Raw genomic sequence first — 22,935 nt, forward strand, 5'->3', positions numbered from 1 at the left:
TGCCCCGGCTCCTTTAAGAACGAAGTCTCGTCGTAGTACCCTTCTCGCGGTACCCGTGAGACATCCCCTACCCCGCTCGCTTGGTTGTGTCCGGGCCTCTGCTGTGCCCGTTGTGGTGGGGGCCGGGCGAGAAACGGGGAGGTGAAGGGGCCGCTTGCCCCCGTTTCCAGGCGCCTCGGCGGGGGTGGAGGGAGGGTTGGGTGATGTGCGGTGGGTTATCGGGGGGGTGGTCGTGTCGGGGCCTTCATCGCCGGGGCGAGTACATCGTGGGGGGCGAGTGACGCTTTCCTTCCCCGACGCTCTGTGAGGTGCCCGCTGGGTGATGTTCGGCGCCCCTGTCCGTGTTCCTCAGTGCCCTGTCCGGGGCAGCATGCCGCTTCCAGCAAAGGAGTGCGGCTGCTTGATCGGCCCGTGTCCCCTGCCTGTGGCAGCAGGCCCGTAGAGCAGCCGCGTGGCTAGCTTCTGGTCTCTCCCCTGTCCCCGGGTGCTTCCGCCTACAGGCTTTGCGGGGAGAACAGTTAAAATGTGTGATGATGTCCCAGGTAAGTATCTTCCGCGTATCTTTTCAGAGCGCAGTTCAGAGACTTACTCCCGTTTACTGAGGTGGAAAATGGGAGCATTTGTGGAAGTGACACGGTGTTTGGCGACCCACGGGCGGTGCTGCCGCACGTCCGCCGTGGGGAAGTGCAGACCTGAGGGCTGGCACTGCTGTGAGGCCTCAACTAACAGCAAAGCTGAGGTGTTCAATTCTAAGATGCTGGATGTATTTTAGGAATACTGAGGGAAAAAACCCGGTTTAATCGGTTCTGTTTATCAGAGTGTACATTTTGAATTTGTGCTTGCAAGAAGTGGAAACATGGGATTGAGTGAACTCAAAAATCCTTCGTCGTCTTTTGGAAGAGAACATTTGGAGGCTCTCTTTTGTTTACCAACCTTGTTATTAAGCTTTACAATTCAGAAGAACAAAATGCATGCCCTTTACAGTATTCTTGGAATTTTGCTTTCACAGTCATTTATTGGAATGTGAAAACTCCTTTGCACTCTACATTAGTGTTCAAAATCTCAACACTTAGAATGCATTCATGATAGTTTTGCCTCTTTTGCAGAGGAGTAGTTGAAGTAGCATGTGACAGTAGGCCATTATGAGCATTATTTAGTAAAATTTTTATAATAGTACATTTTTTTCAGCTGTGATAAAAGGTAAATAGAGGAAGGCATCTTAAATACCAGCTTTCTTCATTGATTGAAAGAGTGCTGTACCGATGCTAAGAAGACATACCAGATAACGTTCATTTTTAAGGATAGTACCCTGCATAAGTCATAGCTGTGGTTTGAAACCCAAGAAATCAGTGAATTGGACTAGTTAATGTAGCAATTCTTGCTTTGGCTTGTACAGCATTATTATCTGGGGTTTTCTAGCAAAGGTGTCTTAGTACCATTGCTTTTCTTACTCAGTTTCTAGTTTCTCACTAGGTTTGTAGTTTGGTAATGCTGAGACTTGGCTGGTGTGTTTATTGCACTTTGCATCTGGAACTCTAATTTTGACAAGCCATAGGCAACTCGTTAAACTCAAGTAAATACTTAGCTAAAAGCTAAAGCATTATTATCTGAAGTCATAGTTTGAACTTGAGAGTCTGTAAACTAGTGTTGCATGTCATTTCAGGTATTACTGTAAAGGAAAGTAATTATGGCAAAGCTCTCATTTCAAACTTAGTTTTGCTTATTTGGCAGTGAACTGTATATAGTTTCATTTTTTTAGTTTTCTTGTTTTTGAGAAATTGTTCAAATACTCACATGCTACTGGGAGAAGTTCACATGCATGTTTTTTGTCTGTTGATCAGAGCGTGTTTGAGATGTCCCTAAACTTCAAGAGATTTATTTGAGCTTCAAGTGCAGTTTATGTACAGCATGTAGGACTGAATTTCTCAAGTAAGGATAAAAGGAGCATTTTTAATCTGCAAAATGATGACTCTAATGGAGAGATTGTGGTTTGTGATCTTGTTAGTATAAGAACTAATGGACCATCTATTTAGGTTGTGGGATCAAAGTTCATAGTATGCAAAACCTTGACGCTAGAAAACAGACCTGTGAAATTTGTAGTCAGAAGACACCAAATGCAAGAAATCTGAGTACGTTGAAGGGAGAATGGAGCTACTTGGAAGAGAGGTAGGCTGAGGTTTGCTAAATACACAAAGTACACCTGCCTGGGGAAATCTATAGCTAAAGAAATACTTTAAGGCTGAAGAATTTCAAAGAGAGGTATTCTGTATGCTTGTACAATTATTATTGTTGTCTGGAGGTCAACTTGTAGCCACTAGTGGTTGAAAAATAGTGGAATACATGAGTGGTTTGTTTTCTCTTAGTGTATATAATTACATTATTTTTTTAAAATTAAGTATAGTTGTCACTGATGGAACTAACACATTCTGGAGAAAATTCTAGGAGTGTATACTTCAAGGAGGTCCTGAACTCCTAAGAAGAATCCATCTTCTCCATGAGTTTTTTGCTCTGAGACATAAAAATGGGGCAAAGTGGAGTTCCTTGCCTTCAAGACTGTTCTTTGTCTTACGAAAATGTAGCTGGGTTGACATGCCCAGAAAGATGTACTACGTCATAGGTATGAAATACGAATACGTGTTCTGATGCAAGATTCTCTCTGACTTGCTCCTTCCCATAAAAACATAGGTGCCTCTCACTGCTACTGATAATAACTTTCTCAGTAGTAGCAGAAGAGGTTATTTATGTATGTATTTATTTATTTATTTGTTTGTTGTTAGTATGATGTGGATTCTTTTGACTCTGACACACCACTATTCTTTCTCTGGTAGCAGCATGCATACCATTTAACTATCATCTGTGTGCATGAAACATAAAAATGAGTAGATGAACATGAAGCAGTTAAGTCATCTCTGCTGTTAATATTTGATATGCTATATTAAAGCTGTAGTGAGACCATGCAGATAAACAGATTGTAACAATTCAAGATTACAGCCGTGTAAGCAGTTACTGAGTAATTAGTGAATTTGATGAACAGTAAAGGCAAATTATATGATAGTATGCGTTCATAAAGTACACTATTATCTCTGAATATAGATTGTTGGGCTTCTTTAAGCTGTTCTAGATTTTGTTGAGAGAAAGGTGATCTTTTCCTATGTGATTATAACTACATAACAATTTACTACAGTGCAGTACTAGATTCAGGTAGATCAGATGTGTGTCTGATGCAGAAGACCTTTCTGACCAGGTCACATGGTCTGTTAATTGGACACTGTAGCTGCAGACATCAGCATATCAGTGTTTGTCTGCATGAAGCCACTGTGCAACAACTGAACATACCTGAATTTGGGACTTACATCAGATGTTTTTCATATAGCCTTTCCAATATTCATAAAATAGCAGTGCTTGAACAAGCTATAATTTTATGTCTCACTCTGAATTTGGTTCTCTAGAATCACAGAATATATTCAGTTGGAAGAGACTTTCAAGATCAGCCAGTGCAATCTTTGACCCTGCACTGAAGGGTCAACACTAAACCATGAGCCTAGTGTGATCCACATGTGCCGCATCCACATGCTACTTAAATGCTTCCAGGGATGGTGACTCCACCACTGCCCTGGACAGACCATTCCAATGTTTGATAACCCTTCAAATTAAAAAGTATTTCCTAATATCCAGCCTGAAACTCCCCTGGCACAGCTTGTACCATTTCCTCTAGTCCTGTCACTTTCCACTAAGAGAAGAGGCTGGCCCCTTCCTCGCTCCAGCCTCCCTTCAGGTAATTGTAGAAAGTGATGAGGTCTCCCCTCAGCCTCCAGTTTTTGAGGCTGAACAATTCCAGCTCCCTCAGATGTTCCTTGTAGGCCATGTGTCCCAGGCCCTTTATGAGCCTCATTGCTCTTCACTGGACACACTGGGGCACCTCAATGTGCTTCTTATAGTGAGGGGCCCAGAACTGAACACTGTACTTGAGGTGTGTCCTCATCAATGTGTTGAGTACAGGGGGATGATCACCTCCCTATTCCTGCTGGCCACAGTGTTTCTAATACAAGCTGGGGTGCTATAGGCCTTATTGGCCACCTGGGCACACTGCTGACTCCAGTCAACTATCAACCAATGCCCCCAGGTTCTTCAACTTGCAGCTTTCTAACCATACATCCCCAAGTCTGTAGCGTACCATGGAGTTGTAGTGACCCAGGTGCAGGACCTGGCACTTGGCCTTGTTGAACGTCATACAATTAGCCTTGGCCCACTGACCTAACCTGTCCAGATCCTACTATAGAGCTTCTCTACTCTCTGGCAGATTAGCGCAGCCACCCAGCTTGGTGTCATCTGCAGATCCAGGTCATTAATAAAGATATTAAAGAGGACATGTCCCAGTACTGAATTCTGAGGGACACCACTAGTGACTGACTGCCAGCTGGATTTAACTCTGTTCACTATCACTCTTTGGGCCCAGACATTCAGCCAGTTTTTTTATCCAGAGCATAGTGCGTTTATACAAGCATTGTGCCGTGAATTTCTGAAGGAGACTGCTGTTGGACACAGTATCAAAGGCTTTACTAAAGTCCATGTGGACAATGTCCACAGCCCTTCCCTCATCCACTAGGCAGGTCACCTTATTGTAAAAGGAGATCAGATTAGTCAGCCAGGACCTGCCTTTCATAAACCCATGCTGACTTGTCCTGATCACTTGATTGTCTTATAAGTGCCATGTGATGGCACTCAGGATGTCCTGCTCCATAACCTTTCCTGGCACCGAGGTCAGACTGACAGCCCTCTAGTTCCCTGGATCATCCTTCTGGCTCTTGTATCTGGGTGTCACATTTGCTGGCCTCCAGTCAACTGGGACCGTGATTGGTATGCTGATTCTAATGCAACCTTCAGTAAAATCTTTTAAGTTATATGTATTTTACAAAGTAAATTTATATTAAATGTTTTATTAGTGTGACTAAATGAAGTATTTGTAGATCTGTCCAGTTTACCACTATGTGTGTTTGGTCCCTTTTTTTTATAGATAATTGGTGTACTGGGGAGAAATGCCTTGTCCCTTGTCCTGAAGATGGGAAACTTCATGAAGGAACAATATGCTCTATTGAAAAGGACAAGAATGGAAAATCATTTGCTGTTGTATCATTCTCTGAGTCCGAAGAAAGAAAAATACTAATAACTGAGCTTCATAGAGTCCAAGCCAGTAGAGGACCCTGGAAAAGCTTAATATTTGATGATGGCGACCTTGAAAAGCCTTATTTTCCTGACCAAAATTTTCCATCTCCTGCAGTTGCTTTTAAATTATCTGACAATGGCGATTTTATCCCATATACAATTAACAGATACCTGCGTGATTATCAAAGAGAAGGAGCCCAGTTTCTCTATGGACACTATACTAATAAAAGGGGTTGTATTCTTGGAGATGATATGGGCCTTGGAAAGACAATACAGGTATTCTTTTTTTATTTTTACAATGACAGAATAGAATTTTTTTGGCAGTGTGTAAGTCTTTTTCAAAATAAAGTTTTTAAGAAAAGTCACCTCAGTGAAGTTTGACCTCCCTTTGCTGTTGTGGAATTGGAGGAGGCAGGACACAACTGTCCCAGACAGCACATAGAGCTAGAAGCCATTGCTGATATATGATTCACTCCTGAGAGGCCACAAAATTGGGATGTGGCTCTTTTTAGTGTAAGCATGACTAGTAACAGTAGTTAAAATGTTACAATTCCTTTTGTGGTGAATTTACCATGAGGATTAGTACCTGTGCATCATGAAAAGTAATTTTCACTGGAGTATGCTAGAAATACTTACAGCTCTTATCTGACTGCAGCTTTTTGAATGTTGTTTTTTTGTGTTTGTTTGGTTGGTTGGTTTTTGTTTGTTTTGTTTTTGTTTTGTTTGTTTGCTTGGTTTTTTTTTTCCTCTGAAAACAAGTAGTTTACTGGGAACATGGCAAAATAGACACATTGACTCCCATCTCTGGAAAAAGTGGTTAGATGTTCTATGTTATTTTTGTCACTCTTTTGGAAATACAATTTGGATTGATGAAAGGACAAAAGTATAGCTGGATTTTTCCGTTAAGCTTTGAATCAGTGTGGCCCAAGTGGTTTATTTATTTTACTAAAATTAGGGTGGATTTATGTTTAAAATTCTCCTTATAATCTGTCTGGTTTTAGGTCAACAGCTTGGATCATGTGATGGCTAGTCTTTGTCCCTCTGTCTTTTCTCTCTCCATGTGTCAAATTACAAACTCATTCCTTCGCTGACAAATGCTGGCAGTAGTGTCTGCTGCCTTTCAGTATAGGACAATGTCTAGAGACACCTTTCAGTGAAAAGAAGTATTGCTCTATAGCAAATTTGAAAACAGGAGTGAGTAAAACTGTCAAAACTCTGAAGAGAGCATTCAGAGGTGTATTGTGGATGTGTGTAGCTGCTGCTGATCTGTTAGCAGATGTTATTAAAGCTAAGCATTTCCTATTTACCTTATGTTTCTTGGCAGTTTAGGAACTCAGTAGTTATGGAAATTTGTTTCCACTCAGAACTGCAAATAATCTCACTTCATGTAGTGAGAAACATCTATATAAGGGAGCAGTAAACTGTGGAGCGAAAATGAAGTTGTCTTGTTGGAGACTCAAAAAATCTAAGAGATGCAGAGCTGATTCTGTAGTGAGCTGGTCATATTTATCACACAGTGGAATGTGTTGGTGTGTAGAAATCACATCTACTTTGTATTTCTTTTAATCAGTATAGAGTTTGTGGTAGAAAGGTACAGATTTTCAAGAAAATCTTGTGTATTTTTTATAAAACAGTATTTAATCTTCGTCAAGTTCAGTAAGGGATAGGCAGTTCAGTGGCTATGAAGTAAAAGACGATTTCACTTGTTTAGAAAAGATTATTATATATGAAGGAATAAATACTCAACTTCATCAAGTAACTAAGTCTTAATGAAAACTTGCCTTATGCTTGTTAGTTGGCTGAATCTTACTGGGTTTGAATTAGAGGATGACTTACGAGATAAATGCTTTTCTAGAAGACTCTTGCATTTCAGCGTTCTTTGTACTTCTGAACTGATTTTTGCTTAAATTGGCCTCACTGCATTCCTTTTTGATTTCAAGCTGAATCTGAGAGGAGGCAAGTAGAATAGTGTTGTTTCTTACTGTGATTGCACTTAGTTTCCTGTTAAGGCCTTTAGGTTGCATCATGCTTTGTCTGGAAGAGCCAAAGATTTCTCACCAGACTTGCCCTTTTACAGCCTTTGCTGTTATTACAAACTTGATGCATAATTTGTCCAAAATGGAGGATCTGGAAGACACAGAGAGATCCTGTGTTCACTTAAATAATATTCTCAAAATTATTTTTAAAAGAGAAAGCTAAATAACATATGCAAATTTAAAATTCCTCCTAGGTGCAGTTTATGTGACATATTACATATTAAAAAGTTTGGGGTTTTTTCTTCTCTGTATCTTTTTCCTTCTGTGTATCTTTTTCCTATCCTGTGGCCCTGTGTATGAGGGATTGCTCTCTCCTCTGCTCATGTACTGTTACTATTCTCAGATATTTTTCCTGCACTCCTGGCTGGCTCTTTTCCTCCCATTCTTAGAGGGAGGAAACTGGAAATTTCCTCATTTTTAGCAATCAGCAGGTTTTACCTCTGCCCTGCTGTGAGGGCTAAAGGAAGTGGCTGGAGCTGGCTGCTATGACTAAAGCGACCTGTTGAGTTTTCAAAAGAAAGGCACCTTTCTGATGATGCATCTGTCCCTTGCTGCTGCTTAACCTTGTGGATACCATTTATCCTGAGTGTATTTTATGGATTTGCATGTTCTAGCCATATATCTCTGTGTTGTCTTCTTGTTTTGGATTACTACTGGAGCACCTTGGAATAGCCTGTGCTGGGATATTTGCCCTTGTTGTGGTAGTAAGTATCTCATAATCAAAGGGAAATTGTCTTGACTGATTGAGTCAGATGCGAGAATCATAAACACAAAAGAAAGAACTGATTTTGAAGCTAAAAACAGGAATTGGAAGGAATGGAACATAAATAAAATTATGTGTTAGTAAAAATCTAACCTAGTTTAAACTTCATCCTTTTGCAGGAGTAGTGCTGAGAGTATAGTTGGCAGGTATGCCTTCTGTTTTCTCATCTAAGATTCAAATACCCATCTGAAAATGGAGGAGAATTGCAAGGCGTGCCTCTTCTCTATTTTTTCCTGGCTCATTCATAATCTCTTGTGAATTTTGGGGACTTTAGTTCTTAGAGGATGAAGCAGTGAAACCGAGCAAGTAATTGCTCTTATCATGAATTCAGGATTCTCCAAGGGAAGGGATTCCCATTTTAAAAGTGGGGATTGATTAGAACAAGCAAACAAACAAAAAGCCTAAACAAAACAAATCCAATTCTCCCCAAAACCCACATTATTAAATCCCATCCAGGATTTTATCGTGAATATTTATTTTCAATGGAAATCTCTCAATTTCTGTTGGCATTTTTGAATATAATCACTAAGAATTGTTTTCTTTCTCAAGGTAATTTCATTTCTGGCTGCAGTGTTGCACAAAAAGGGAACACGTGAGGATATTGAAAATAATATGCCAGAATTTCTACGGAGGACAATGAAAAAAGAATTGAAGTGTAACCCCAAGAAGGTACAGCTTTTAGTGGTACAAGTTACGGATTTTGGTAAAAAGCAATGCTTGGACTTTTTCCATTTGTTTGCTTTAGGACTTTATGTATCTCCATCTTTAGAATTTATCTACTTCAATTCATGGTTCCCGGTAGTGTGCGGAAAGTTTTCAGTTTTCAAGTGCACTGCCATAGTGCATTATCTAGCTGTTATTGCCTCATCTGCTGATATTGTTTACATTAACACAACAGATTCAGAAATACCTGGATGAAATCTGTGGCTAGAGTACTTTGAAAAGTCCATGTCACTGAGTAGTGTGGTTGCATTTTTAAAGTACAAAACCCCATGTGTGTTTACATTAACAGGATATTTAAACAATTAAGGTGAATACATATATATGAAAAATGTATTGCTAATATTCTTGTAACCTCAGATATTTTCTTGCTTGACTATCAAATACCGGAAGTATGATAATCCACATAATCGAATGCAGGTACAGAAGATAAGGATACATGTAAAAGTTGTGTGCATATGAGAGAAATCCAAAGATAATTTTAATTTTGCCCATCACAGGACTCATGTGAGTTCTCTTTTCCATTATTTTACTGGAATAATTATATTTCACTGGCAGAATGGTTCATGTGGCTATGGCTTTCTGAATACTGGATGTTAAGTTCCTTAGGAAATACAGGCAAACAAGAAGAGGTTAAGGGCTAGCACCTGTGAAAAAGACAAAAATTACTCCTCCTAGGAAGAACAGTAGAAGAATTTAATGTTAATGGCCTGATCTGAATTCAGTATTGTCCCTGCTTTCACTGTGTGAGGGTTTGAATCAGAACAAAATGGGTCAAACTGAACCAGTTTTCCCAACACAGAAGTGAGGAAAAAGTAACATAAAAAAATTTGGGATTGAAACAACGAGTGAGATAAGAATAGAGTTTACTGATCAAAATCAGATAAACATAGTACAAAATACGTAATTACCTTAGCCTAATTGCAGGAGCCAAAAGCCTAAGCCAGAAAACTACTCTCCCATCCCTCCTTATCCCACCACCGTCCCAGCAGAAAAGACCAAAACCCGAGATACCCAGAACCCAGAGGCAGCAACCAGAACAGGAAACCTCCCATGTTACAATTTGAACTTCAAGCCCTAGAATACTTTGCTCCAGCCAGTACTTTTATTTTTAAGGCTGGCATGACTGCAGCATGGTATGAATGACAGCAGCAGGTCCAAGTCAGTCCATGACACACTGGAAAGTTGGGCTAGAAACTTTCTGAGGTCCCTTCCCACCTCACAGATTATTCTATGATATTAGATGAGTTGTATGAGCTGTCTTAACTTTTTAAACCCTTTTCAGGTCCTTATGTTTTGAAGTCATACGGTGACTAGACTTGAGGATTGGTAGATGCTTACCCTCTTCATCTTTTTGTTTTCTTATGGTGTACAGATGCTATAAGAAAGCAGAGTGGTATTATCTCCTGGCATATTTCAGTAGAGTAAAAATTGAGTAGGTAGCACTATTTCGTTATTTTTTTGTAATCTTACAGTGTTTCCTCCTGTACTCTTTACATATCCTGAGTAAACTGATTGCTTTTGAATTTATAATGACTACAGATATTTTCTATGCTGTACTTTGAAGTGACAGAATTAGGCAGTTCAGATTGTTCAAAGCAGTAAAATAAATCTCCAGATACTGACTTTCCTTTTTGAGAAAGTGCAGTGTTGAGTTTTTTTCAATAATACTGCAACATCTATTTGTTTTCAGACTTTCCTCATAGTGGCCCCTCTTTCAGTGCTGTACAACTGGAAAGATGAATTAGACACTTGGGGGTACTTTAAGGTCTGTATCTTACATGGCAATAAAAAAGATGATGACTTAAATCGCATCAAGCAAGGGAAATGTGAAATTGCACTTACAACGTATGAGATACTTCGCCTGTATTTAGATGAATTTAACAGGTAATAATTTAAATATGGTTTTCTACATACAGAATTTTAACTAATATTGTTCTTTGCAAATATGTATTCCTACTATGTAATATACTTACTGTTAAATCCAATGACTCACTGTGCTGGAGAGGTAAATCCCATTTAGTGATCTTTGGGGAGTTTACACTGTCTTTGTAGTGGAATTCTTGGTAGAAGTGTTTAAATAGTTTTCATAAGGGTAATCTTTACTGTTAGCCTGTTCATGAAGTCTTGTCCAAAAGATACAGGAATTGCCTGCCTGAAAACCAGTGGTAACTAAGAAGAGATTTCTGTTTTTCAGTACAATGGAAGGAAGAAAAAAAAAAAGGAGGGGAAAAAAAAAAGAGTATTTTGCAGATGTTCAAAAGATATTTTCCTTGTTACTTGCATTTTCACCAGGTCAATGAAATTCTTGACTCCTAGAAACTTTCAGATACAAGATGTATATGTGTCTGTTTATAGTTCTAAGTTTCTTGTGAAATTAACAGAATTGAGATCCTTTGGACAGCAGATTGTGTTAGAAATCCTACTTTATTTGCTCCATAGCTATCAGCATTGTCAATCTGGGAGTCTTGCCTTTCTGTTGTGCTCAGGAGTACTTAGCCTCTCTCTCATCTGATCCTAGTGTATTTCTTATGTAATATTGGAAGTAGTGTACAAGTTGTGTGAATAGCTAGTGGTAGCAGCAGCCTGCCCTTAGCAGCTGGTGTTGTCAGTGGATCTTGTCATTTCAGGTGTTGGGAAGGTTCCAGGCAATGGAGTATGTCACAATGCTCTTGTTTTGCCATCACCAAAACTAGCAGGTCTCCATCTCCCTCTGCGCCCTCTGAGAAGTGCAGATAGGAGAAGACTAAAGGAATTGTATTAGCTGTTGTCTTTTTGAGGACAGATCTGATGTGTGACAGACTGCTTGCAAATACATTGCTTCAGCATATGAATTTGCCTGACTTTCTGCAGAGCATGTGACTGGGTGGACAAAAGCTTCTCTGTTAATACAGTATTTCTGGTTGATCTGCAGTGTAGAATGGTCTGCTGTGATAGTGGATGAAGCACACAGAATCAAGAATCCAAAGGCTCAAATAACGCAAACCATGAAGTCATTAAAATGCAATGTTCGCATAGGCCTTACTGGAACCATTCTTCAAAACAATATGAAGGAGCTTTGGTGTGTTATGGACTGGTAAATATATATATTTTTTTTTTAATGATTAAACACCACTATATGTTAACCATGCAGTGGGACTGGAATATAGCTGAATGATATGGATCCATCTCTGACAAAACATCATCAACAAAACACAACCCTCTCCACACACAAAACTCCAGTGTTTTGTATGAATGAAAGTATGAGAGTTTTCCAATGTATCTGTGGAGATAAGCCCCTGGTATGAATGTTGCAGTTGTTTGATATGTTTGGAGCTCCTACTATCTGGATTCTTTGGGGAATTCGGGAAACAGCTCAAATTATTTCTTTTTCTCTTTTTCTCCCTATGTTTAGTTTTCTTTCCTAAGGATACTCATTTTTTCTTCTTCTGTCCTCTGCACAGTAGATAGAGAATCATTACACAGTTTGTGTAATGTGTTGCACAACAGCGTTGTGCCTTTGCTCTGTCCCATGTGTGCAGGTCATTCTGACTTAACTGGAAAAGGACACTAGTAATATTTTGTTGTTTTTCAAAATACGTGTGTATATATTTGCAAAGCAGCAGTTTTGTCCAGAAAGAACTTTTAGTGCAGAGGGAGAGATGGAACTTACCTGAAATATAAATGTAAGTATAGAAGACTTATATAGAAATGCTGTTTTCAGAGGAGGAAGAAAGCAAAAATGCCTTAAATATGATATGCAGACTGAATCAAAATATCAGGAAATAAACACTTCTATAGTAAGGTTAATGTGGTGTTCTGACCTTTAAGACTGTGCTGATGTTAATATACTTTTCAAATATGTTGTGCTGCTAAATTATAAAATGATTACTAAATTCTTTTTTCTGTTGTATTTCTTAAGATTACATCTAGTAAATTGTCATATCAGCATGGCCTGTTTTTAATACAAACAGTAAAATATGAGAACATGACTGCTAAGGTCCCAAGGGTCCTGAACAGTAGCAGCCTTGAGGCAGTAGTAGCTTTAGAAGTTCTATTTGTGGTGTCTGTTGTTCTGCTGAGCTTTTGTTTTTCTGGAATGGCAACTCTTTTCCTAAGAGGAATCGCTTAATATTTGAGTGTCACAGAAAGTAAATTTAAAAAATGGCATGTCTGGAAGTAGTATGTGTTTCTATTTTTATATATACAATTTTTATTCATTTATCTCATGATTGTTAATTTAAGATCTCTTCCTGTTAGATGGAAAATTTTGTAGTGTGCTTTTATTCAATGGAAAAAAGATATAGACTGCCTTGGACTAAAGAAAACATTGTTATTCCTTCATACATACCCCACCTCCCTTTATTTTTTCATAGGGCTGTACCAGGACTTTTGGGTAGCAGAGGACATTTCAAGAAGAAATTTTCTGATCCATTGGAGCATGGCCAGAGACACACTGCAACTAAAAGGGAGCTAGCAACATGTCGTAAGGCCATGGTGAAGCTAGCCAGAAAAATGTGTGGCTCATTCCTGAGACGTACCAAAGACCTTATCAGTGATCAATTGCCGAAAAAGGAAGACCGAGTAAGACTACCTGCACATTTCAAATACAATGCTAATGTGATAATGAATTTCTCTTCTCTTCTCTTCTCTTCTCTTCTCTTCTCTTCTCTTCTCTTCTCTTCTCTTCTCTTCTCTTCTCTTCTCTTCTCTTCTCTTCTCTTCTCTTCTCTTCTCTTCTCTTCTCTTCTCTTCTCTTCTCTTCTCTTCTCTTCTCTTCTCTTCTCTTCTCTTCTCTTCTCTTCTTTTTTTGTTGTTAGTTTTTGGTTTGTGGTTTGGAGTTTTTTTGTGTGTGTATGTATTCTGTCTTTCATCATGCCTGTAGTAGATCATGATTTTCTTTGGGATTTGTGAATTTGAGAAGAATCCAAAGCCTTAGAAAAAAATGCACATGCGGTAGCGTGCTTTGTTCACATAATTACTACGATTGTGTGTTGAACTGGAGTTAATCAAGCATAAAAACGCTCAGCTAGACTTCTGACTAGTGATTTACACAAGTATTTGATGTGCACTTTTGTACTCACCTGTGCAGAGCCAAGACATGATATGTAAATCTTTTGAAGTCCTGTGCAGGACTTTTGAGTTTGAAACTTGACGCTTTGTGAAAAGAACAGTGTGCTTTTAATTTTTAACTCACTGATTTTTGACAGCTAAGTAATATAAAACCCCCCAGACTAAAATCTGGTTGTAGACAGGTGTGTAATCCTGTCTAATGCTATTGTAAACATTGTATGAAGTGATAATACTTTATGACTGTAGCTAAGAGTTCTGGTAAGTTCTTACATTTATTTGTGCTTTTCTTCTAAGTAGACAAATATATTAGTTTGCAGTTTGTGGGGTTTTTGTTGGTTTTGTGTTGTTGTTGTTCATTCTGTTATTTATTCTTCATCCTTAGCATATAATAATGTCATCTAAACATCTTCTGAAGGGAAGATTAACAGAAACATCAGTCAATTGCTTTTTTAAATCTAGCAAGTTTTATTCTTTTCATTCTCTTGTTAATGGAGTAAATGTTCAGGTTACTGCTGTATTATGATAGCTCAGCATGATGCTGATGCTATGTGGGTGGCCTAACTTAGGGAATGATCTTGGGATTTCTGTCTCCTGCTGTTTAAGACTAAAGATGTCACAGAGATGCCACCCATGCTCTCTAAGAAGTTTTGGCCGTACCACTGTGTAGATCCTTGCCTTCTCATTGCTTATTCTGTCTGTTCAGCCTGTGATAGTGCCCTACAACAGGTAGACCTCAAAAGAGGAAAGAAAGGGCAAATCAAACAAATTGCAAAGCAGAGGGAAATCCATAATTACGATTACGGATTTATTTCTCTCACTTTGCCCTCCTCCTATACCTTCACAAAAGCCGTTACTGAGAGGTTTATAGAAAGATGACATCGGGTTATTGTAGCTTAACATTGATACTCTTTGTAGATTTTTTGAAGGGGATATGTACCTTTTTATTACAACTCCATGCTGTTTTGGTGGCAAGATACACATTTTTTCATTTGGTGATAGAATAATTTCCTGTAACTATCTGAGCAAATGTATTTTTGTTTCATTGTTCTGTGTTCTAGGATTTCTGATGCAGTGCTTTTTGGTTTTCATGGTATGCTGTGCATAATTGTGTTGGGTTTGGGGGTTCTCTCTTTGACAGATCGTGTACTGTTCCCTGACTGAATTCCAGAAAGCAGTGTACCAGGCTGTGCTGGAGACAGAGGATGTAAGCTTAATATTAGGAGCAGGAGAGCCCTGTACTTGCAGCAGTGGCCGTAAAAGAAAGAACTGTTGTTACAAAGTAAGAATTTGCATTGCTCCAATGTTAGAACACAAGTCTTTCTACTTTTCTACAGAAACTCTCTGCCCGTGCAGAAGGGTAACGTGGTCGTAGGCCATCTATTTGGGAAATTTTGACTGGAAACATGGGTTTGCCCTGTCACAAGCATGAATGGAGTTGGGATTACAGCAAAGATACTTTGCATGTCCTGAGCAGGTGGTTGTTATTTATACAATAACAATTATATATAACAGTTGTTATATATAATTCTGGATGTATTAAGTACAACTGTGATATAGTGAATTTTGGCAAGGGATGTTCTGATATGTCAGGCCTTCTGCTCCCATGTGCCTCAGGCTGTCTGTGCAGAAGATGCAAATCAGACGCATCCTCGACCCTGCAAGTTGTCTGGGCTTTGCTTGTGTTATAACTGCAGTTGGGTTGTGTCTTTCTGTGCCACTGAACATGTTTTACTTTGCTACATGAAAGGGAGAACTGTGGCAGGAGGCATAGAGCTCAGGCAGAGCTTTATGCACTAGGAACAGCTTTGTATATTTCTTCTATCTTTTCTGGACTTTTAAACACTCGGTCTAGTTTTGTGTTTGCTTTTCCTATGTCACTCAATAGGCTCAGGTTAAGCATATCTTATAAATGTTTACATGCATATGTCTTATACTTGCTTCTCTCTATTTTCCTTCTAGCCTGTTTAGATTCTTGTGTAGTGTGTTTTTTGGGTATTTTTTCCCCACATAATGCAGCGTATTTACTCTTCTCCATCTTTCTTTAAAATCAGTCCCTCTATCAGCCTATTTAATGTTCCGTAGATACTAGTGTTAGTTCTTTGCAGACTTCTGTTTCTACTGATGTTTGTAGAAAAAGTATAATGCTTATGAACTTGATCAACAAAGGGCAGTGGGCAGGCCTGCTGATACTTAAGCGCTCTTATGGACTGTCTTATTCCAGAGTTAACTGTGAAATTTAGTAACTTGAGAAGGAAAAGGAAAACAAAAATTGGTCAAATCAGGCAACCATAACCAAAAAAACAGCTGATGCTCTTGCTGCTGCTGCGTTGTAGAATGTTTGAAGTTCGCTGATGACACAAAACTGGGAGGTGGCTGGCACCCCGTCAGGCTGTGCAGCCATCCAGCAAGATCCGGATAGGTTGGAGAGTTCAGTGCAGTCAAACCTCATGAAGTTCAGTCAAGTGCAGGGTCCTGCAGCTGGGGAGGAATAACAACAGGCATCAGTGCAGGTTAGGGGATACCCTGCTTGAAAGCAGCTCCACAGAGAAAGACCTTTAAGTCCTAGTGGACATAAGTTCTCCATGGGACAGCAATGTGCCCTTGTGGCCAAGAGAGACGTTGATATCCTGGGCTGCATCAAGAAAAGTGTGTCCAGCAGGTCTAAGGAAGTTCTTCTCCCACTCCACTCTGCCCTGATGAGATCACATCTGGAATACTGCATCCAGTTTTGGGCTCCCCAGTTCAAGAAAGACGACTGCTGGAGAGAATCCAACAGAGAGCCATAAGGATGGTTAGGGGACTTGAGCACCTTCCCTATGAAGACAGACTGAGAGACATGGGGCTTTTTAGTCTTGAGAATCATAGAATTGTTAGGGTTGGAAGGGTCCTCAAGGATCATTTAGTTCCAACTCCCCTACCACGGGCAGGGACACCTCACACTACATCAGGTTGCTCAGAGCCACATCCAGCCTGGCCTTAAAAACCTCCAGCGATGGGGCTTCCAGCACCTCCCTGGGCAACCTCTTCCAGCGTCTCATCACCCTCATGGTGAAGAATTTCTTCCTAACATCCAATCTGAATCTACCCATTTCTAGTTTTGTTCCATTCCCCCTAGTACCATCATTAGCTGACACCCTAAAAAGTCCTTCAACAGCTTTCTTGTAGGCCCCTTTCAGATACTGGAAGGCCACAATAAGGTCTCCTCAGAGCCTTCTCTTCTAGTCCCAACTGTCTCAGTCTCTCCTCATAGGAGAGGTGCTCCAGGCCTCTAATCATCATCCTTGTAGCCCTTCTCTGAACATGCTCCAGCAGATCCACATCCTTCCTGTAACAGGGGCTCCAGAACTGGATGCAGCACTCCAGGTGGGGTCTCACTGGAGCAGAGTAGAGGGGGAGAATCACCTCCCTCGACCTGCTGGCCACACTTGTCTTGATGCAACCCAGAATGTGATTGGCTTTCTGTGCTGCAGGTGCACACTGCTGGCTCATGTTGAGCTTCTCATCCACCAGCACCCCCAAGTCCTATTCTTCAGGGCTGCTCTCAAACCAGTCCCTGCCCTGCCTGTATTGGTGCTTGGGTTTGCCCTGACCCAGCTGCAGGACCTTGCACTTGGTCTTGTTGAACTTCATGCAGTTGGCTTGTGCCCAGCTCCCCAACCTGTCAAGGTCCCTCTGGATGCCATCCCTTCCCTCCAGCATGTCTGCTGCACCACACAGCTTAGTGTCATCAGCAAACTTGCTGAGGGTGCACTCAATGCCACTGTCCATGTTGCCAACAAAGATGCTGAACAAGACTGGTCCCAGGACTGATCCCTGAGGGACTCCGCTTGTCACTGGCCTCCACTTGGACATGGAGCCATTGACAGCCACCCTTTGGGTGCAGCCATCAAGCCAGTTCTTTATCCAGTGAATGGTCCATCCATCAAACCCAGACTTTACCACCTTGGAGAGCAGGATGCCGTGCAGGACAGGGTCAAAGGCTTTGCTCAGGTCCAGGTAAATGATGTCAGTTGCTTGGCCTTCATCTATTAATGTTGTGACCTCATCATAGAAGGCCACCAGGTCTGTCAGGCAGGATTTGCCCTTGGTGAAGCCATGTTGATTATACCCATTCACCTCTTCATTATTCTTCTTTCTCAGTAGTGCCTCCAGGAAGATCTGCTCTGTGATCTCACTAGGCACAGAGGTGAGACTGGCTGGTCTATAGTTCCCTGCGGCATCCTTCTTTCCCTTTTTGAAAATGGGAGTTAAATTTCCCCTTTTCCAGTCAGTGGTGATGTCCCAGGACTGCCATGACTTTTGGAATATAATAGAGAGGGGTTTAGCAACCTCATCTGCCAGTTCCCTCAGCACCTGTGGGTGTATCTCATCTGGTCCTATGGACTTGAACACTTTCAGGTTCCTCAGATGGTCATGAACCTGATCTTCACTCACCATGGGCAGTTCCTTCTTCCAGTCCCTGCCATTTTCTTCCATTATTCCGGGAGTGTGGCTGGAGCCCTTGCCAGTGCAGACTGAGGTAAAGAAGTCACTGAGAACCTCAACCTTCTCCACATCACTTGTTACCTGTTCACCTGTTTCCTTTCTGAGGGGGCCCACGCCTTTTCTAGTCTTCTTTTTACCAGTAATATACCTATTGAAATTTTTACTGTTCCCCTTGATCTCCCTGGATAAATTTAATTCTAACTGAGCTTTAGCTTTTCTAACCAGGTCTCTTGCTGCTTGGGCAGCTTCCTTATATGCCCCTCATTCCAGCTGTCCTTTCTTCCACTCCTTGTAGAGTTACTTTTTGTGTGACAGCATGTGCAGGAGTTCCTTCCTCATCCAGGTAGGTCTCCTAGCATTCTTTCCTGCTTTCCCCTCTTTGAGTATACTTTGCTTCTGGGCACAGACAAGGTGATCCTTGAACACTGACCAGCTGTCCTGGGCCCCTCTTCCCTCTAGGGTTTCATCCTATGATACTTTGGCCAGCAGACCCCTGAAGCGATCAAAGTCTCTGCATGCCTAAAATCCAGGGTTGTAAACTTGGGATACATCCTCCTAGTTGCCCTGAGGATCTTAAATTCTTTTGCTTAATGGTCACTGCAGCCAAGGTTATCGCTGAACCTCACATTGCTCACCAGCCCTTCCCCACTGATGAGAACAAGGTCCAGCATAGCACCTTTTCTCATTGGTTCCTCTACCATGTGGAGGAGGAAGTTGTCATCTATGCATTTCAGAACCATCCTGGAATGCTGGTACCTAGCTGTGTTGTCCCTCCAGCACATGTCAGGGTGGTTGAAATCCCCCATGAGGACCAGGGCTTGTGAATGTGAAGCCACTTCTATTTGCCTGTGGAGGGCCTCATCTGCTTGGTTCTGCTGGTCAGGTGGCCTGTAGCAGACCCCTACAGTAACATCTCCTTCCCCTGTCTTCCCTTTAATCTTCACCCATATATGCTCTCAACCAGCTCATCATCCTTCCCCAGGTGGAGTTCCACTGATTCTAGCTGGTCACAGAGCAACATCTCCTCCTCTCCTACCCTGCCTGTCCTTGCTAAAGAGCTTGTACCCATTCCAATCATAGGAATCATCCCACCAAGTTTCAGTAATAGCCACTATGTCATGGCATTCCAGCAGCACAGAGGCCCTTCATTTCCCCTGTTTATTGCCCAAGCTGCATGCATTAGCCTAGAGGCACTTCAGCTGGGCTGGCCATGTCACCCTCTTAGGTGAATCCCCCTTGATTCCCTCGGGGTGTCCCAGTGCTTCATCCTTGGCTTGCCTCAGGGCAACAAGTTGAGAGGCCTTGCTAGCACTCCATCCCTCTGCCTCTGCTGAGCTCCCTCAATGTTTGTCACAGGCAATCATAAGATTAACAACCCCTTCCCCCTAGTTTAAAGCCCTATCAATGAGCCCTGCTAACTTCTGCCCTAGAATCCTTTTCCCCCTCTGGGACAGGTGCATCCCGTTGTTTGCTTGCAGCTCTGGTGCCCTGTAAACTGAGCTGTGATCATAAAATCCAAACCCCTGTTGATGACACCAGTCCTAGGCACCTGTTGGCTCTTCCTAAATGTTTCCTCGTCCATTGCCGATGTCAGAGGGATAGAGGAGAACACAACTTGATCTCCTGGTCCCTTTAGCAGTTGCCCCAAGGTCCTGAAGTCTCTTTTAATTGATTGTCATCCTCTCACTGCTGCATCATCACTACCCACCTGAAACACCAGCAGTGGGTAATAGTCTGAAGGATTCACAAGGTTGGGAAGTTTACCTACGACATCCTTTACCCAGGCACCAGGGAGACAGCAGACCTCTCTATGAAGTGGGTTCGGTCTGCATATCAGGCCCTCCTCTCCCCTCAGCAGGAAGTCACCTACAACGAGAGGGGATCTCATCAATGTGTATACATATCTGAGGGGTAGGTGTCAAGTGGAGGGGGACAATCTCTTTTCAGTGGTGCACAATAATAAGACATGGAGCAATGGGTACAAGCTTGAACATGAGGAGAAACTTCTTTACAGTGAGGGATGGAGCACTGGAACAGGCTGCCCAGAGAGGTTGTGTAGTCTCCTTCTCTGGGCGCATTCGACACCTGTCTAGATGCATTCCTGTGCAGACTACCCTAGGTGATCCCGCTTTGGCAGGGGGGTTGTATTCGATGATCTCTGGAGGTCCCTTCCAACCTCTAATGTACTGTGATACTGTGGTGCTGTGACATTACTTGAGTTGTTTGTAAGACTTTATACATTTTTTTTCTGTGGGGAAAAGTAAAGTTAACAGTTGCAGAGTAAGAAGTCATTCAAACCACTCTGGTTTGTTTTACATTGAGATTAGTTGTGAAGTGATTGTCTACTAAGGAATTCTTGTTTCTAACTGTCTTGGGTTTGGCTATGATAGAGCTAAGTTTCTGGTTGGGGTGTTTTGGGTTTTCCTCACAAGAAGCTGGAAGGGGTCACATCCAAGATGGCCAGCAGAGGCATCCAGTGGGTATTCAGATACCACACTGATGTCATGCCCGCTATATAAGGGGAAGGCTGGCTGGGGCAAGTGCAGGTGCTTTGAGCAGGTGATTATGGTGTGGTTCAGGCTATGGGGCAGGATCAGGCAGATGGGCTGGGTCAGGCATTAGTGGCCAGTGCTGTGTTTTGTATCACTCAATATTACTTTAGATTTTTTTAGTTTTGTGAGTATTTGTGTGAAATTCATTCATTTTTCCTGTGTTTTTTTGTTTGTTTGTTGTTTGGTTGGTTGGTTTTTTCTTTTTTTTTTGTAGGTAAATTCTCATGGTGAAACAGTTAAGTCACTGTGCTTCAGTTACCTGACAATTCTTCAGAAGGTTGCAAATCATGCTGCTCTGCTGCAGACAGACAACACTAGCAAGCAGCAGGTTAGTTTCAGAGGTATCTGAAAATGGACCTGTAGAAAATGGGATGAAAACTTTGGGAGAAAATTGCTGCTGACCTCTTTTTTAAGTACTAACTAGCTGAAATTGAGATATTTTGCAAAATTCCTTTTCCATTCAGTAATTCAGAATGCAGCATTTTTAGATAAAGATGCTACACAACAGTATGTCCATCTAGTTGATGCATATCTGAAAATAAGGATTGTAGAAACATTGGAGACTTTTGGGGGAGAATACTTTTTAATGATTTGTAGTAGTGCCACTTGTGTTCCATTAATGATAAGTGCCTAGTAAGAGGAATGTCTTTCTGCAAATAAATAATAGACAATTAGAATGTTGGGGTGTTTTTTCTCTAGTACATTATATTCAGAGCTGAGTTTCCTTGAATAATGAGAAACATGTTTTAGTGGAGAATGCTTAACAGGAGAACAGTTAATCTTGTAACTGTGGCAAGTACCATAGTACAAGACCCACAAAGTGCAGAATTTTCAAAAATGCTTGTGTGTGATCCTTGATCCAAGAATGAGCAAAGGGAAAGGGATTTTACCACTTCCTCTCAGAAGGCACAAACGAATGGAAATTAGGAAATCTTAGCTAATTTTGGCAAGTTTTTTCCATCAAAGCAATTTTGCTTTTCAGGCAATGTTACTGTTAGTGTCCAGTGCCATATGTGCAGTGTATACCCAAATATTTCAGTGTTGTCTTTTTTTATATTGTGTATACTTTTTGTTGTAATAACAGCTGAAAGCTTAAATAGCCACTGAAATAACATTATATGAGTATTTTGAGACTTTTACTGTCTTTTATAGCATGCATGATTTTTTAACTCCTCAAAATCTACTTAAAAAATGGTATTTTATAATATTTCTTACATTTGGTGTTAAAGTGCATTACCAATGTTAGGTGAGAGAATAAATCTTTTCTGCTCTTTTGGAAAAGTGTACTTGAAGTGTGTGGCCATGTTCAGGTTCAGAGCTACCAAAATTCTAGCAGTGGAGTTTTAGGTGGCTTTTGAGCAGTTTAAATGTATTTACCATGTTGGTTTTTTGTTGTATCCATTGGACAGTATGTAATTCCCATACTGGTTTATCATGCCCAAGGATCAAGAGAAATGCTGGTACACAACTGTTGAGTAACACAAACCTCAAAATAACAGAGTGTTTGAGGCTGACAATTCAGGCCAGTCCCACTGTAGTCTTTGTCCAGGAGAGGAAATTTTGGCTGTCTCTCCTCTGGTAATGAGAATCCACAGTTTCACATTAAGATCCTTGTTTTCTGTTTTAAATGAAGCAAACCAAAACACACAGGAGATGTTTTATCATTACCTCTGTAGTGAACTGCGTAAAACACGTAACTATTTCTGCTTCAGTTAGATTCAACAAATCACTTGTTTCAACCTGTTTAACTCCTTGTATGGCTTGCTTACATCCCAATGTAGCTGTAATTTTTAATGCCTATCCAGACTTTCTGCTTTTCTTCCAGGAAGCACATATCAAACGGGTGTGCAGCCAGGTGTCTTCCAGTTTTCCAGATTTTGTGCAGTTAAGGAAAGATGCAGCCTTTGAAACAATTTCAGATCCAAAGTACAGTGGAAAAATGAAGGTAAACTGTTTATTACAAGAAAAGTAAGTATTAGTAACAGTAATAAAAAAGAGAAACATCCTAGGTTTCAGAGTGTTCCAGAAGCTGAGAGTAACTGGAGGGTGAGAAGTTAGACAGAACGGAGAAAATACTGTATTTTTGCTCTCTCAAATCCTAGTTATTCAGAGTTGCTGGTTGGGACTGGTGGGAAGCCAGTGGCAGGACTATTTTCTGTAACAG

The 22,935-nt window shown here is 41.0% G+C and overlaps 1 protein-coding gene across 1 annotated transcript in view; it reads left to right on the plus strand.

The window, feature by feature from the left end:
• The first annotated feature begins 523 nt into the window (after nucleotides 1–523).
• The window catches only part of ERCC6L2 (ERCC excision repair 6 like 2), a 57,399-nt gene continuing 34,987 nt past the window's right edge, over nucleotides 524–22,935 (plus strand). The window contains exons 1-9 of the mRNA XM_054397461.1: nucleotides 524–542; nucleotides 5,015–5,439; nucleotides 8,512–8,631; nucleotides 10,376–10,569; nucleotides 11,597–11,758; nucleotides 13,038–13,245; nucleotides 14,873–15,013; nucleotides 20,986–21,099; nucleotides 22,597–22,716. Of these exons, the coding sequence (XP_054253436.1) occupies nucleotides 524–542; nucleotides 5,015–5,439; nucleotides 8,512–8,631; nucleotides 10,376–10,569; nucleotides 11,597–11,758; nucleotides 13,038–13,245; nucleotides 14,873–15,013; nucleotides 20,986–21,099; nucleotides 22,597–22,716 (1,503 nt within the window). The remainder of the gene's footprint in view (nucleotides 543–5,014; nucleotides 5,440–8,511; nucleotides 8,632–10,375; nucleotides 10,570–11,596; nucleotides 11,759–13,037; nucleotides 13,246–14,872; nucleotides 15,014–20,985; nucleotides 21,100–22,596; nucleotides 22,717–22,935) is intronic.

The sequence above is a fragment of the Indicator indicator genome, chromosome Z (genome assembly GCF_027791375.1).
Source record: "Indicator indicator isolate 239-I01 chromosome Z, UM_Iind_1.1, whole genome shotgun sequence".
Taxonomy (NCBI): Eukaryota; Metazoa; Chordata; class Aves; order Piciformes; family Indicatoridae; genus Indicator; species Indicator indicator.